The sequence below is a fragment of the Stegastes partitus genome, unplaced genomic scaffold (assembly GCF_000690725.1).
Source record: "Stegastes partitus isolate 25-593 unplaced genomic scaffold, Stegastes_partitus-1.0.2 Scaffold35, whole genome shotgun sequence".
Taxonomy (NCBI): Eukaryota; Metazoa; Chordata; class Actinopteri; family Pomacentridae; genus Stegastes; species Stegastes partitus.
The window spans coordinates 1,136,430-1,152,986 of NW_007577766.1; the positions used below are offsets into that span (position 1 = coordinate 1,136,430).

At 41.4% G+C, this 16,557-nt stretch overlaps 1 protein-coding gene across 2 annotated transcripts in view; it reads left to right on the forward strand.

The window, feature by feature from the left end:
* Positions 1-991: 991 nt before the first annotated feature.
* The window catches only part of gria4a (glutamate receptor, ionotropic, AMPA 4a), a 106,270-nt gene continuing 90,704 nt past the window's right edge, over positions 992-16,557 (forward strand). For both annotated transcript variants that reach the window (XM_008301639.1, XM_008301647.1), the window contains exons 1-2: positions 992-1,085; positions 4,703-4,861. In XM_008301639.1, the coding sequence (XP_008299861.1) occupies positions 992-1,085; positions 4,703-4,861 (253 nt within the window). The remainder of the gene's footprint in view (positions 1,086-4,702; positions 4,862-16,557) is intronic.

Sequence of the window (16,557 nt, forward strand, 5' to 3'; positions counted from 1 at the left end):
GTCCCGCAGCTGAAGGCGGCCTGAGGTTTCCCTCCGTCAGCTGACCTGGACGCTGCTGCTGTCTTGGTGGGACACACACACACACACAAAAACACACACACACACAGTCTGCTTTGACAGCGGAGTGGGCCGCTGCGTGGGGATGGATTGGGCTTGTAATGCAATTAGTTAGGCGCAAGCACAAGCTCTTTGTCACTCATTCCCACTTTGGTTTGCCTCACCAATCCAAACACAACAAATCAGCAGGATTCATTTATCATCCCACGTCAGCTGAAGCACTTTTTTCTGTCTGACTTTATTTCCTGTGCGCAGACACGCGTGTATTTTAAAACACAAATGGAGGGGGAGTGTGGTGGCTCATAAAAATATGACTTCTGTCAGGCTAAATGCTGTCGAGCGAAGTGTGCGTAAAAACGCATGAACACCCCAAGGGATTCTTTCTTTTTATTTTTTGCTTTTCTCTACACCGCGACCAAACCGTATCCATAGCATAGACAGTGTTACACCAAGATAAAGTGCATTAGATGGTGGGGGAAAAGTGAGGGATGTAAAGGGGGAGAGGAGTTCAAAGAGAGACAGACCGTGAAAGAGAGATAGAAGGGGAGGGTGTGTGGGAGAGAAAGCGAGAGAGAGAGAGAGAGAGAGAGAGAGGAGAGACGGGGCGCGCATGTCCAGTTCCTCCATGCAGACTGCTCTCCCAGATCGCCAATCATTCTAGCGAGTTTCCCCACTCTTTCGCTCTCCCCGTCTGTACATGTGCACCGGACCCACAGCTCTCTCCTGAAGCGGACACTGCAGGGGGAAAGAAACGCAACGAACCCACCATGGAATAGGAATACTACTGTGGCAAAAACGGGGGAAACAAACCTCTCTTTCTCATCTTTCTTCTTTTTTCCCCCCCTTTCCCTGACGCCTTTTCTCTCTTTCGCATCTCCCCTCTCTCTCTCGATGTCTCTCAACAGTTTCTGAAAGGATTGAAGGAAAGGAAAAAATGAGGATTAATATTTTTTCTTTGCACTTTCTCGGGGTGTATTCCGCCCTTTGGGGGCTGGCGACAGGGGCTTTCCCCAGCTCAGTGCAGATAGGTGAGTTGGAGGATTACTGATTTTACGCACGGACACTCAGATCTGACACACTACACTGAATTTTTTTTTTTTTTTTTAGCGAACAGCAGACACCGTGGAGGGAAAAAAAAAGGTGTACCATAACCCTCCAAAAGACTCAGTAAAATACAAGAAATTCACTCAGGAGGAGACACAAGTGTAGAAACATTTTCTCTTCAGTGCATCCTTCCTGCTTTTTCTATCCAAGATATTCTCCTTCTCTGTTGTGACTCATATGGTTTATAAATGCACAGAAACTCTTTCACTCCAGCTATGCTTTCACTGTATTTGCGTGTATTTTAAAAGCTGTTCTGGGCTCATGAATGTTTCAGGGAGCTTTGTTCCCTTCTAGTCTTCTTCAATGTTTAGACACTGCAGTATTCTCTCTCTCTCTCTCTCTCTCTCTCTCTCTCTCTCTCTCTCTCTCATACACACACACACACACACTCATACTCCCTCTATTTCTCTCCCTCTCTCTCCCTCTATCTGCCCTTTTCCTGTTACCCTGTGTTAGTGCGGGATAAGCCTGCCGTTCAACCCTCCTAATAGATCAGAGATAAAGTTATTGGTTTGCTCAGTGCATGTGGACCACACATGCATGGACTCTTTTTTCGCTCTCTCTCTCGCTCTCTCTCTCCCACACACACACACAAACAAACACACACACACACACATCCATGCAGGCTTGTGTGTGATAATGAATGCACTGCATCACTCCTTGTGGGGGGCAGCTGGGAGGTCCTATAATGAGATTCGGCTCCTTGACTCTGTCTCCCTACAGCTGCCAATAAACTTAATGCGCTAAATATTTTCTGCTTCGTACACACACATGTTTGCACTGATCTTCCAGCATGCATGTGTACACTGTGCACACACAGTCATAGAAATGCACACATGGTGGTGGTTGCTGTGCACTTGCACAGCATTCCAGTGCACACGTCTACACAGGGTGAACATGCTTGCATGCACATGCATACTGCATAGGACATATGTGACCGTGCACAAACACACACACACACACACAACTCTCCTTCCTTCCCTCCCAGTGAACGTCCGCCTTAAACACTCCAACATACATACATGATCATTCACTTGGCTCTCCAGTTCACTTGAGGAGTCATTTGCATATCTCTGCATTGCACACAAGTGTAATGTCAGTGGAAGCACAGGCAGTTTCTTTGCACACATGTGTGTGAGTGTGCAGGAGAGAGAAAGATGAGAACATTTGTGAAATTTCTTGGAGAAACTGCTGCAATAACGTGCCATGTTGGGAGATATCGAGACTCCTCCTCGTTTCGGTGAAGTGTCTGAATGTGTGTGGAATTCCACTCTAAAACTGAAGCCACATTTATATCCTTGGATGATAAATTACCTTTTTTAGTCATGAATAAGACATTCATTCAAGACACTTCATTTTTTGGGGTGGATTTTTTCTGTTTATGCAAAAATCCTTGATTGTGAGCTGTGCAGACTCTCCACATATACTCCAGCTGTAAGGTCTCTGTGTATATGTGCGTCTTAATGCCTGACTTAAGTGACTGATCCACTACGCATCATGTTAATGTATGTAAGAGACACAGAGAAAACAGAAGGAACTTTTAGCATGAATGACACGCATGCAGACACACAGATAAGTGACATCTTATGTAGTGACAATTGCTTCATTCAATATGCTCTGCCTCCCGACTCCTCCCCTGTCATCTTTTCTTCCTTCCTCTCTCTCTCTCTCTCTCTCTCTCTCTCTCTCACACACACACACAGCAGTAAGGCTTGTCTCATTCTGTGTAATCCAATTCAGTTGAACTGAGTTTAATTCAGTTCAAGCGAAGTCACGTCGATTTATTTCAACTCGTGAAGCAGTGCAGAAGTAATGTATGTGATTTGCATTGCAAACAGATAACACTGAGATCCACAACACAACAAATAACAAATCTGTTCAGTTAATGAAAGCATTAGACACAGAGAAGGACCCTAGCCGTGCTGAAACAAACTCTTACACGTGACAGTAACATCACAGTTTGCAAAAGTTTCCATTTCAGTCTTGAAGTCCCTTCTGCACCTTAAAGCGTGTTTTGTTTATTGTTGCATGCTATAGATGTTTGAGCTTCCCTGTGCAGTTAAAAAGCTTGTGCAGAGTGTGACACTAGAGGGCTGTTTCCACATTCATCTGCTGGAAGGGAAAATGTTCTCTGTGCTCACCTTAAACTTCAGTTTAGCCGCTGTATGTACTGCCATCATAACTGCAGTATGTTGGAAGCTAGTGAAGTCCAGCATGTGTCTTATACAAGTGGAATGTGGAAACTTCAAGTGAAAAGAGATGATCTTAACCATGAAGTGGGAGTCTTAAATTCAACTTTTAAAATGAACTTTTTTTTTTTTTTTTTTACAAATAATCAGGGTTTTTCAATAATCATGAGAAATCTTAATCAGGTTTTTTGTAGAAAAATCATATCAGACATAAAATATTAAGATCATATGATTTTGATATGTTTTAAATCATGTCCAGAAGGGATTTTTAAGTATTCCCAGAAGCTGTTTGAATTTTCCATGAATGCTGTCTCATATATTGATTATGATTCTATTATGGTTATTTCATCTTCTCTGACTGGTCATGTCCAACTACACCACTCTTCTTCAGTGGGAAGGTCATCGGTACACTCTGACTTTGTCTTTTATATTGAGGTTTTCTCCCTTTTAATTTCCCCAAAGGCAAATACATAGCCCATCTACTTCACATTTGATCTATGTTGAGTAGATTTTAGCAGTTACATCATTAGTGTTATATTACAGTTATCAGTATCTTTCCTCAGGCTCAGGTAATGGAGAAGGTCCCTCTCTGGGCTTGACATGTCATTTGAGAATGCTCTGAGAGGATCACGTGACCCCTAATGAGCGTTTTTTTTTTGTTGTTGTTGTTTTTCCAAATTTTCAGATCTTCGCCATCTTTTCCCCATATATTTTCACACGGTTCTCCTGTTAATTTGCTATTATATTTTGTTTCCTATTACCTCTTCTCTCTCCTCTCATGCTTGTTTACCTGTACAGAGGGATGCTCTCACTTTTAAAAGCCAATGAACCTTAGCACTTTCCTCCCTCTGCCTTTTTTTAGTGCCTGACCCGGGCTCCTCCCTTATTTAGCTGACGCTTTTTTTGTTTTGGCCTTCCTGCTTTGTTCTCTTTTATGTCTTCTTGGACTCATTATGTCTTTGACGGCTCTCCTGTCAGCTTAGTTGTTTCCTCTTTTCTTCTCCTCTCCGCTCTCCCTCTCTCCTCCTCAGATGCCATTGATGAAATGTGCAAGTGTGAGCCTCCACAAGTGTGTTTGTATTCATGTTTGTGCACGAGACAGGGAGTGAGGCTGAGCTGAAAGACAAATTACCTTTTATAACAAAGCTAATGAAGATCTTGGCTTTCTTCTCTCTGTTTTCCCCCTGCCCTCCCCATCTATCTTTCTTTCCCCACATTACTCACCTTCTTCCTGCCTCTCTTGCCACGTTCTTACCCGACCCTTCTCCGCCCCACGATAACTCACTTCCTCTCCTCTCCATCGTGCCCTCCTCCTTCCCCCTGGCCTCGCCTCTTTGTCCCTTCTTCTCCAGGTGGATTGTTCATTAGGAATACTGATCAGGAGTATACAGCGTTTCGACTAGCTATCTTCCTTCACAACACCAGCCCTAATGCTACGGAAGCTCCCTTTAACCTGGTGCCGCATGTCGACAACATAGAGACCGCCAACAGCTTCGCAGTCACCAATGCATGTAAGTGATTCGATGACTGTGACCGAGAATGAGGCTGAAAAAAGTGCATGCAAGTGTTTGCTCTCAATCTTTCTCTCTGCTCACTCTGTTGCGCTCTCTCCGTGTTTGTTTGTCAATCTTTGGCTGATCCCTTACTGTTTGACAGAGACTGGTTTAAATAGAAACTCAGGTTATTTAAAGAATCCGACTGCAACTTTATAATTCTGTGATGCATGATGCAGCAACTGAGTGATCTTTGGGTGACTTTCTGTGGCTTTTCTGGAACAGTTGCTGAACTAATTGCCATTTTCACAATGCTGATTTTGGACACTGTAAAGCATGCCTTAAGAATCCAATATGCAAACATTCTTACCGTGTGGCATTTGAGGTAATGTCATGTGGTTCGTTTGGCTGAGAATTATGGCCCAGACCTATTCACATTAACCTCCCCATCTGCAAGGAGGTGATACTACCCCTCGCAAAAATATTGTAGCTTATTGCAACTATAAAATTAGTCTGGGAACAGTTGCAGACGGTGTTTAAAATGGGTCCTTTGTGCTCAGAACAGAGGGGAACAGTTGGTACTCTTGTCCTCTCTGATCTTTTGAAGGATGACAGCTAATCTTTCACCATCCCTGTCTGTTCTCTGGGAGTTGAGATCTAATCTTTCACACTCCCTGTTGACCTGGAGGAGAGATTCTGTGATGTTTGGACTGGCAAGTTAGTGTTAACAAGGCTGTGTGGGCAGTCACTGACCATTCAGAATGCCTCGGCATGCTACAGGTTCATGTGTGTTCTGTTTTCATGATGAAAATCAATACAAAGTTGCCCACAGTGTCTTGAAAAGAAATGAAAGAAAACATTTAAGAGTCTTCTGTTCTGGCTCTTTTAGACGATATTAATCGTTGCCAGTGTTGGCCATTAACCATCTTTGTTGGGGCATTTCTTTGGCATATTTCACAACTGAAATTTGGCGGTTATACGTTTAAATAATAAAAGAATAAGCACAAAGAATAAATGAACAAAAAAGAATTAACCAAATCGAATTCTATAAAAATCAAAAACACCTCTATAAGTTGAATTTATGCTTCCTCAATGCTCTTCTTTCACGGTGGTAGATTTCACTCTCATCTGTGCAGCTCAGTGCTGGTTACAAACTTTTATTCCTTCAGTTTGACTCATGTCTCAGTGCCATTGCTTGCTGAAGTCAGCACAGTTTACCTAAAATGATCTATCGCATCATAAAACAAAAGATTATTGACAAATCGCTGCTATTGCTTCACCTCCCAGGTCCGTGAGCTGTCCTTACTTGCTGATTTGCTCACTCTTGCTCTTTTTTTTTCTTTTCTTGCTCTCAGCGGTGGAGCTTTGTTGTGGCAGTCTGTGTGCACTTGCATGACAGAAGTTTGATTATTTGCTTTCTGACATCTGCTGGGTGAAACTGGTTTCTGCCGCTGTAATCTAAAAGCCTACATTGCAGTTCGGTGTGCGCCTGTGGGGGGAACAAGCTTCTCATGCTCATCTCCCCAGCAGCGTCTTTCATGTCAGCAGTGGTTCTGCTGATACTCTCAATAAGTTTAATTTCATTTCTGAATAAGCCCATTTGATGTATTTGCACTCTGATAAAGCACAAAACTGAAAAATTAGAGAAGGGTGGCTGAACATTAGTGAACAGTGTGTGGTGGTTGTGCTCGAATGATGAAAAAGAATAGCAATATGAAGGCCTGTTTGCAAAACGTGAAGGTGTTCAGCGTTCAGGACGGTATGGTTATGGCTGAAAGCTAATGTTGCCTCAAGGGTATCATATCAAATCACATCCACTCGTTAATGCAATCTTTCGGTCCATCTATCTTGTTTTAGGGAAATTTTCGAGTGATTGTGTCGTAATGTTTTACCTCCTTATCTCATTAAGCTTTAACAAATCGACCACTGGGGCTGTTAACTAGGCAGGGCGAGCTAAATCAATACCATATTATACAACAATACAGTACTTCTCTGCACAAGATTATATTAGTGCGTCTAACAAGAGATACTTCTGAAGAGAGCGCTTCAAAGTCTGAGGTCTGGTTTTGAAGATCATCTGGCAATTGATTTATGTTGTGTTACACATAAGCGAAATAAATTTAGACATTTAATATCCCTGCAGGGTAGAATTATTATAAGATTTAACAGCAGCCAAATGCAGTCGCCTATAATCATAAATCAAAACTGTGCAATGCAATTTCCAAGTTTGTTTGTCTCCCAGCCCCATGCATTATAGACCCACATGAATGAATAGATTGGTTAATGCAACCTACAATAATTGAAAAATTAATTGTCCATCTACAGTCTCCCACCTGCACATATCACCTCATGCTGCATCTATTCCTGTTTAATGTTAGGCTGCGCGAGTGGGAAGGTACACAATGAATAGGTGGCTTCATGTAATGTGCGGGGAGGAGAAAGGGTTTGTCAGTGATGAGTAAAGGGATGTGCTGTAGAGAAAAGCACAATCATTGCAGTATAAAACAATCCAGCAGGTGTTTTACAGTCTATATGCACTGAAGCCTGACTGACTGAGATGTGTTACAGTGGGCACCAGAAACCACAAAACCTCTCTCTGTGGTCTCACTCTCATTTTCCACTTAAATCCCATTGACCTACTTGTGGTTTAATTAAAACAGCTTCATTCTGAGCAGCCAAACATGTTAAAAACCCACAAAACTTTATTTTCAATCACGTATCCTTAAATCCATAGTTATCAAATGTCACAGGGATGTAGGAGATCCTTTTGCCACAAAGGTTCAGCTGTAAAAACATGGAGCCTTGAGTTTTAATATTTCAGTGTAAGCATCATACAGTATAGCTTCAATGACGAGTTGAAACAACATGATAGAGAATTTATATGTGATACTGTCAGTGTGGAATAAGAGGATTTTTCCAGCGTTGCTCCAGGAAAATCAAACTGGAAAACTGTATGATACAGGACAAGCCCAGTGATATTTGTATTACTGGCAGCAAATTCAATTAAAGCGAACAGATCCTAATAGCGGTTTTCATTTGTCCAGAAACTACTGACAGGACTAAAGAGGCTATTTTGCAACCACATGATCAGAGATAAAGCAATTTATTTTGAGGATGATAACGATGTCTGTGCCAAATGTAATGGCAATCCATTAAGTATTTGAACATTTTCACTCTGAACCAAAACTATCAAATAGATGAAAAGTCCAGGAATCACTAAAGTCAATTGGATTCATTATGTGGATACCAGTGATTGATTAAACAGGGCTGCAGTCAACCAGCTTAAAAATTGGTCGATTGAAGTCGAACCTGCTCTTCAACAAAATCAACCACAGTGCATTGAGTGCAATTCTACCTCTAAGAATTATTGGGCTAAATAAATTATACATCAACATCAAAAGCTAATATTTGCAGCACATTAAATCATTTAACTTGAAAAATGATCATAAACAGAGCATGAACCTGCCTGTATTCATTTTATTTCTGAAAATAAAATGATATCAACTGATGATCCTAGCAGAAGAACTAATGAGATATATAATGCAAACAAGTTTGTCTGGCGTTTTTGGATGATCTGCCGTGTTGGTTGTTGAGCAGTGATATGCAAACTACTGTTTGCAAAGTTTACACATGATTTGTTGGCCATCTGTTGAGCAAAATACAGCCACAGGGATAATTTATTTGATTTTGTGTCAGTTAGGTAGGAGTCAACTCTGAGTAAATGCACAGTAATGTTAAATAAGTTAGATGTAGCAGTCTGCATTAGGTTGGTGGAATTCAAGGTTGTGAACATGCCAGGAAGTGTGACCCTCCAGCTGCCAAAAGTAACAGATGAATCAAGGAAGGTTGCTGATATTGTGCTTTTCTCGTTATGAACACTGGTGATAGTCTGACCAATGACAATTTTTGTTAGATGAGACCATATTGACCAACTAATCAAATGGTTGACCTGGAGACTACAGCACACGTAAATTCAATGGAAATCTGCACCTTTAAGCCAAGCTCAACACTCTACACTGTGTTGCCCTAGCAGACAGGTTCCTTTCTTGACATAAACTCAGCCACTGAAGTTTATTTCCAGTAAAACCCACATTTGTGTGTTCATCTGTAGCTGAAAACAGTCCCCCCAAAACTGCACAATTCATTTCTGTGAGAGTAAAGTTTCCTAAAGGCTCCTAAAAGCTACAGTGTCTGAGAAAATTAAGTAGGCTGTTTAAAAATTTAACTGTATTTATGACCCAATTTGAATGATTTATGTCTTCAGTCGAAAAGAATGAGCTTAAGGCTCAGAGTCACTGGCAGCTGAGGCAGGTTTTGAGAGATGGACTAATGCAATGTTGGTTTTCTTTTCGTGGGACTTATTGACAATAAGAAAAGTATACAGTAGCCTTGCACAAGCCTTATTCTTTCAGGGAACATATATATGTTTCTTCTCTCTGCTGTGTTTTCGTAGACTTTCTTTATTTTACTCAGTTTCTGCTCAGCTATCAACTCTCTTGCTGTTTGCACTCCTTTCTTTGTCTCATCCAATCTTCGTTACCGGAGCTTGTGTCTGCCTGCCCATTGTCTGTCTGATTTCTCTCACAGGTGTATGGACACACACACACACACACACACACACATGCAAGCATTAGGACATAAGAGGAGGAGTATTTGGAAATGCTTGGTGAACAGTCTGCTCTCTTTCTCTCCGCAGGCTGCACATAACAAGCAGAACCACTTCTGTCTTTCTCTTCATCCCTATTTCTTTCTCCCACTTTTCTTGCCCACTGTCTTTTGCTCTTGTTGCCCCCCCGCACCTTCCCCTGTTTCCCTCCTCTCTGTCGCCCTCTTCCCCTTTGCCTCCCCATCTCCTCAGACTCTTCCTCCTCTGCTCTGCTCCTCATCACGTTTTGCCGCCTTTCCTCTCTGCACAGGCGTGGTGAATGGATCTCTAAATTAATCCCTGACTCTTGCTCCGGGTGGTGAGCAACGCTCCGAATTAGAATAGGGAATTCTGCCTCCGACCTTGGCTAGTTTCTCTCTATTCTAGTATTCAGAAAGCGTGAATGAATCATAAAAATCCCTGGTCCCCATCGCTTCCCCTGTTCGCTGAGGAATACAACCCATTTTCTTGTACCAGGGTCACACATCAATATATCCTCTGTCAGTCGTTCTTTGTTGTTTGCTGCACACGCATGCATATATGTTCTTCTCTTTTATCACATTGATACCTGGATCTGTGTGCATTTGTATCTTACTTTCTTGAATCAGTGTTTGTTATGTGGACGTCACTTTGATGCGCCTCACCCAGAGGAGCGACACTATTCCACTGGGCTCAACGCTGCGTCTCACTGACTTATAGACATTAATGCATATGGATTAGCCTGACCAAAGGCTGCAGTTCATGCATATGTGTGTGCATGTGTGTGTGTGTGTGTGTGTGTGTGTGTGTGTGTGTGTGTGCGGTGACACTTCTGTCCATAGAGAATGCATGCGTGCAAACCGGTGTGTCACTGCGGTGCACATGTGAACGTGGCTGTGTGTGTGCTGTGAAAAAAAATGTAAAAATCAGCTGAGACGAAGTGTGATGAAGATGGACAGAAAGCGATAAGGTGAATTAGGGACGGAGAGGGGAGAAATGGAAAGGAAAGGATTTGCAACAAAGACGTTGGTGCGGCCCAATTTGTGATGCCGGAGCTGAGACGTAATGCAATGCAGCGATGGCCATAAATGCGATTCTTAATATGTGGGCTGAAACTTCTTGTATTCATCCAAATAAAGGGCTATTGACTCTATTCTATATAGTTGTGCTGATGCTAATGATGATGTGTGGTTCTGTGTGGTTTGCGTGCTTGATTATTAGTGATACATAACCTTATTTGTCATACAGAGTTCACAGATTGCACGTATAGTCAATCATTCACAAATTTGTACCGGACTGTCGTTGCAGCCTAACTGAGTCAAACGATTAGAATCAGAGTCTCCTTGTTGTGTCAGTCTTATGTCACCTTTCTCTTGTTAGGAGTTAAGGATAAAATTAATCAACTCAGAGATGTGATGGCAATTAGGCTTTAGCTATGGTTGTGAACTCTGGACAACACGTTCCCATATGATATGCCTTTACATCATCAGATGCTACATTTGTACGGATAGAAGATGTGAATGAAATATGTACACTGGATACTTCTGTTGATGTTTGCCATTTTAGGAAGAGAACTGTGTCAAAACTTGTGTAATTAGCAGGATATGTGTGTTTTCAGTTGATCCAGGTGGTTTAGATTGTATTCCCAAGAGGGGAAAACAGTAGGCCTGTGCTGTAAAAACAATATCAGAACTGTAAACAGTGTTGGCATCATTTCTGCAGAGGAGTTCGGATGTGGTGCTGTGTGGTGCCAGATGTTGTTTTTTTTATTGCCAGTATCTCTTTTTCAGAGGCTTCCCCAAGTGTTGAAACAAGCCCAGTTTCATCATTCATCATCAGAGCACTGGCAACATAAAGAGAGCTGAAGAAAGACTCAATAGTTGTCTCATTTTTAGTAACACGCTTCTAGCAAAAGCGTCTCCGCTGCACACTTTCTGCTCATCGCTGCTTTATATGAATGAATGAATAAAAAGACAGCAACTGCAGGTTACAGTATTCTCCTTTTTTTATTTTATTTTTTTAAATTAATGAGACCAAACTAAGTAATGTTCCTGGGGTGCAATCTTATGGGGCAGTTAACTTCTATGTCACAGAGTAAATGAAGGAGTGTGAAGAAATTTAGCTTCAGTAATTAAAGCTGGTACTGCTTTACATTTCTTGCAAGTAGAACTCAAAAAGCTCCCAACTTTTCAATGCTTCTTCACAAACTGACCAATAACGGTTAGATGTTGGTAGATGTCTTTGTTCACAACAGCTCTTAGCGCTGTTGTTTTGCGGGGGTTTGCTTCCAGCATGTCTCATTAATGATACCGAGCGGAAGCGAGTCTTTAGTCCCATGTTGACAAGAAAATTGCCGGTTGTCTGCTGATTTAGTTGTTAATTGAAAGGGATCTGATACATCAATGACCTTAAAGACACATGTGTACACACATGGGTTTAGTGTGTACACACATGTAAACACACACATCCAGAGGAGTTCATCGGTGTTTGACATTCACTCTACATATCCACGCTTGGAGCTTTGATTAAATAGATTCCTGGAACAGCCAACTACAACTCGGCAGCACCCGCCCACACACAAACACAATTTTTTACACAGTCTCTCCCTCTCGCTCTCTATCTTTCTGACACATATACACATTGATTTGCCAGCCTGTCTGCATATTTCTGACTTCCTCGCGTACAGCATTCCTCTGTGCCTTCTCCTTCCTCACTCCTTTCATTAAATGCCTCAGTCGTCCTGCAGATGATTTGAGACGCTCAATAATAGCGCCGCACCATCATCTTTATTGGTGACGCTTTGCATGGTTATACGTCTTCTTAATAACCACACTGGGGAAAATACAGCGGAATGATATCTGAAACCCTGGCAAGGCGAGGAGATTTACTTTGTGGCAAACCTTCGTTTATTCATGTTACTAGTGTTAGATGACTGTGACTGCAGCCTAACAGCTTCTCCTGGCATCAAGATGCATGATCTGGTTTGTTGCTAATACCATGGTAATAGCAGATTTATTTCATTTAAATGTCAAGGGAAGATTGGCTGACACGTTGTTTCCCCAGCCACCAGTTAGCAGTAAATCTGTAGTTTGAATATTTTTTTGTTTCTGTTTTCTCCCCTAAGTTAAAAGTCCATTTTTGTTACCGAGAAAGTGGCACGACAGCATGCATACCACAACTTCCATGACTCCTAAGCTGTGGTCTGTAGATGATGATCATGAGATTCTTTAATCAAACTGGTCTTATGCCAACCAGTCGAGTAAATCTGACGTCATCACATACAGCAGGTGTATGTGTATACATTTGCATTAACAACCCATAGCAACAGCTTGAAAATGGCCTGCTCTTACTGTATCTAGCTTACGTCTTCTAAATTGCGCTAGATGTATGGTGTAGTTTGCTGTGACAGGAAAAGTAAAAAAAAAAAAATATTGGGGGGAAAAAAACCCAGTGGTTTATATTCAACATGTGCATCAGTGGTGATTTAAACAGACCGTGTTGTACTTGTACCAGACCTGTGAGCGATCAGCTGTGCATGGAGCGAAGTGGATACAACAGGGTCAGAAATTTTGGCACCCGCTCGTGTGCACAAATGTTGTGTTCGCTGTGGCAAGTTGACATTTACAGTACACCGACACGAAGCAGGAGGTTCAGTGAGCATTCAGAGTGTTCTAGACTCTGCTTATAAATAAGTATTGAGAGCAGAAAATTAGCTTCACATCTTGTGGTGTGTGTACTGCACGTCCAAGCCACATTCCTAAGGTATTCTTTGGTATGTTTGGTGTATTTTAGCTCCACGGGAATCCCTGGGTTTAAAGCCTTTAACTTGCAAAAAGGTCAAGAAAACAATCCAAGCAGGAGTTCATGAACAGAGCCCTTAACATTGCAGAAATAATGCAAAAAAAATCCGAGACGCTGCGATTTCAGTTATAAAAAATTGACTTCTACAATGAAGGAAAAGACGTTAGCCTTGACTGGCCGTCCTTCATGACATTCAGTTGTGATCATTCTGCTTAATAGGTACAAAATGAAACTTCTTTTCACATACTCTTCACATCTGCACATATGAAGAGTTCATTTGCAAAAACAGTACCTACAGAAAACCCACTTTTCCATCGTCTATACCTGAGACAACATCAATCAAACTTAAGTTCTCTATTTTTGTCATGTTATTTCTACTGAGTCAAATCCACTCAACTTCAGTTTGATTGATATTATCTCAAGCAAACAACAAAAAAACAGTTTTCTGAAAATCTACAAAAATTGAATTTTCTGTTTTTGCAAATGAACTCTTCATATGCAGTTGTGGGTCTTTACCTTTTTACTGTATCTGTTTTCACATTTTGTAATTTCCTTTAATCGCCACTGGTTACCAAATGCTGAATAGTTTTCTCTGTGCATATGTGCGTGCCCGTACGTGCACGACAGTTCATGTGAAGTGCTGTTAGTGCCCCCTGAAGAAGCGCTCGGTTGCATCATTTTACTCGAGCCTTAACAGTGATGGCCCAAAAGTAAGCAATATTGTAAGACTGCGCTGCATGTCACAGTGAATCTGCACATTTGCTGCAGATAGTCTGATTTCTTTTAGTGCTGTAATAAAAACAGACTGTTTCTCACTTCTTGTATTGAAAAACCTACTGCTGACATCTCACTGCACAAGCAAAAGTAAGGGGATTTTTTTGTCATTAGTGGCCAGTTGTTCAATAAACACGGGGACCTTTTATATGCAGTCTGTTAGACCACATTCATGCTGAGAGTAGTAGAAACAATCTGCATTCGCTTCTTAGAGCTATGGTGGCAGAAATAAAACAAAAGGGCAAACTCAAACTGACTCAGCAAAAAGAGGTCAAAAATAAGTTCAGGCACAATCTCATTATATATATTAGTATAAGTAGTTTGGTAGGTGTGTAGCCTGTCTTCTGCAGTTGTTCATCTAAAGGATAGCTGCGGCTGCTCTTTCTTGTTGTATTACTTCTTTGGAAGAATGATTCGCCAAGCAATTATCCTTTTCACTGACATATTTTTGACAAACAAAGGAAGTTAGTGCTAACTTTAGTGACAAATACATTGCATAACCTGGATTCTATTCATTTTTATCAGAATCCTTTGCGTGATTAAGCAGAAATGAATCCAGTTCAGTTTTGTTTATTATTAATAACCACCAATAAAAAAATACCGTATACAAAGATAATTGTTGAGTCTAAATACAGTCATACTACGCATCTTTGGTATCCTAACTTCAGGCGAACTCAAAAAATGCATTAGAACATAGTTTAAAAACATTTAAAAAACCACGAGTCGGAGGAATTTTTTAAATACTTTGCAAAAGGCATTCAGTTACACTGAAAACTTTACAGTGACCCCAAGTTGGTCTGTCTGCTAATGATATCACCATGGATGTACCTTAAGACATGTCAGATGATGTCTCGAAATGTCAAAACATCTCAAAGCGACGGGGATTGCTGCGTGTCTATGAAAGGCTTGATCAAAAGAAAAAGCTGTGAAGCAGAACTTTGGATGTGGTGAAGCCAGTGGAGGCAGCTCCAGCATCAGAATGTGAATGTTATAAGTTCAAAAAGCCAATAACATCAGGAGTGTTTTGGACTAAAGATATCAGTAGGCGATATAGAAAAATGTTGATCCAACAGTTGGTGCATTANAGAAAAATGTTGATCCAACAGTTGGTGCATTACAACTAGAAAACTAGAAAGTGAAATGAGGACAAAGCATCAGCATTTAGGGAGCAATGCTAAAGTTGTGCAGTGACTCATCTGAATGATTTTTTTTTTTTTTTTTTTTTTTTGTGGGTCTGCAGCCCCTTCAGGCGAGATGAGACAGAGTGAGACAGTCTTATTGCAGGTTTTACACACTACCAACCCCGGAGCCGCTCGACTTAAATCCTCCCACATCACATTGCAGTGTTTGGTCTGGTTTAGCTGTTAACGTAACAATGAGAAAAACATTTTAATTAACTCGCTGTGGTTAGGCAGAGGATGAAGGTTGTTGGTTTTCTTTTTCTTTTTTTTGCCTCTAATGTGAATACGATTTGCTGGTCAGCACCATATTCTCCTGCCTTTTTGTTCCGGACCCCGTAATAATGAACAGCAGATAATATTATTAGATAATGCAGTATGTCTCAGTGAATAGCAGTGGTACCCTGCAGGTAATCTGACGTCACTGGCTTGAAAGGCTGACTGTGTGTCTTTAACACACACTCTGACCCACACCTACACACTTGCATGCACTCACACAGTAAGAGCCTTGACTGCCTCTGTCTGTCTAATGTGTTTCATTAAGACCTCTATTTTCCCAGTGGGCATGGTAGCTGTACTGTAAACAGAAAAAAAAAAAGTTAGTTTCCTTTCTGTTTGTTTTTCACGCTCTGGCATTTGGAAGATGAAAAGCACGAGAGGAGATGACAGCGGATTTTAAGTGTTACGCGTCGCCTTAGCAAAACACAGGGGTGTTTATACTGAATGGAGCCATGTTCGCAGTAATTGTCTGTGACGTCTTTTTTTGTTGTTCTTCACTCTCTCAGCTTAGCTGCTGTTGTTTTCATGTTCTGATCAAAGGATTTCCATTTGCACACTTTCTTCTCTTTCTCTCTCATTTTTCTCTGACTTTGCTTGTGTTTTTTTTTTTTTACTCTCACAAGTACATGCATGCTACCAGGACACAATCACAGACACAAACACGGCACTTTCCTGTCGTGTTATGTTTCTGCTTCTCCTCTGTTTATTTTTCGCGTCCAATTTTTTCACTGAGTCATGGTCACCGTTTATCTTTTGCCTTCACCTCGCTTACAATATTTCCTTCCTCTCTGGCTCTCGATGTCTCCCTCACGCCCTCCTCTGTCTGTCATTACTCTTTCTCATTGCTCATTAGCTGTTAAAAAGCTGTCGGTGTGGGCACAAGCTGCAGCGTGAGTGTGTGTGTGTGTGTGTGTGTGTGTGTGTGTGTGTGTGTGTTGTGGGTTTATCTAAACTCAAACTGACACATGAGCTGCTGAAGCACACACTGAACCTGCACCTTCGTTGTCACATCTGTCACCTGCAGTTTCTATCTGTTCCCATGTTTGTTTGATTCCCCA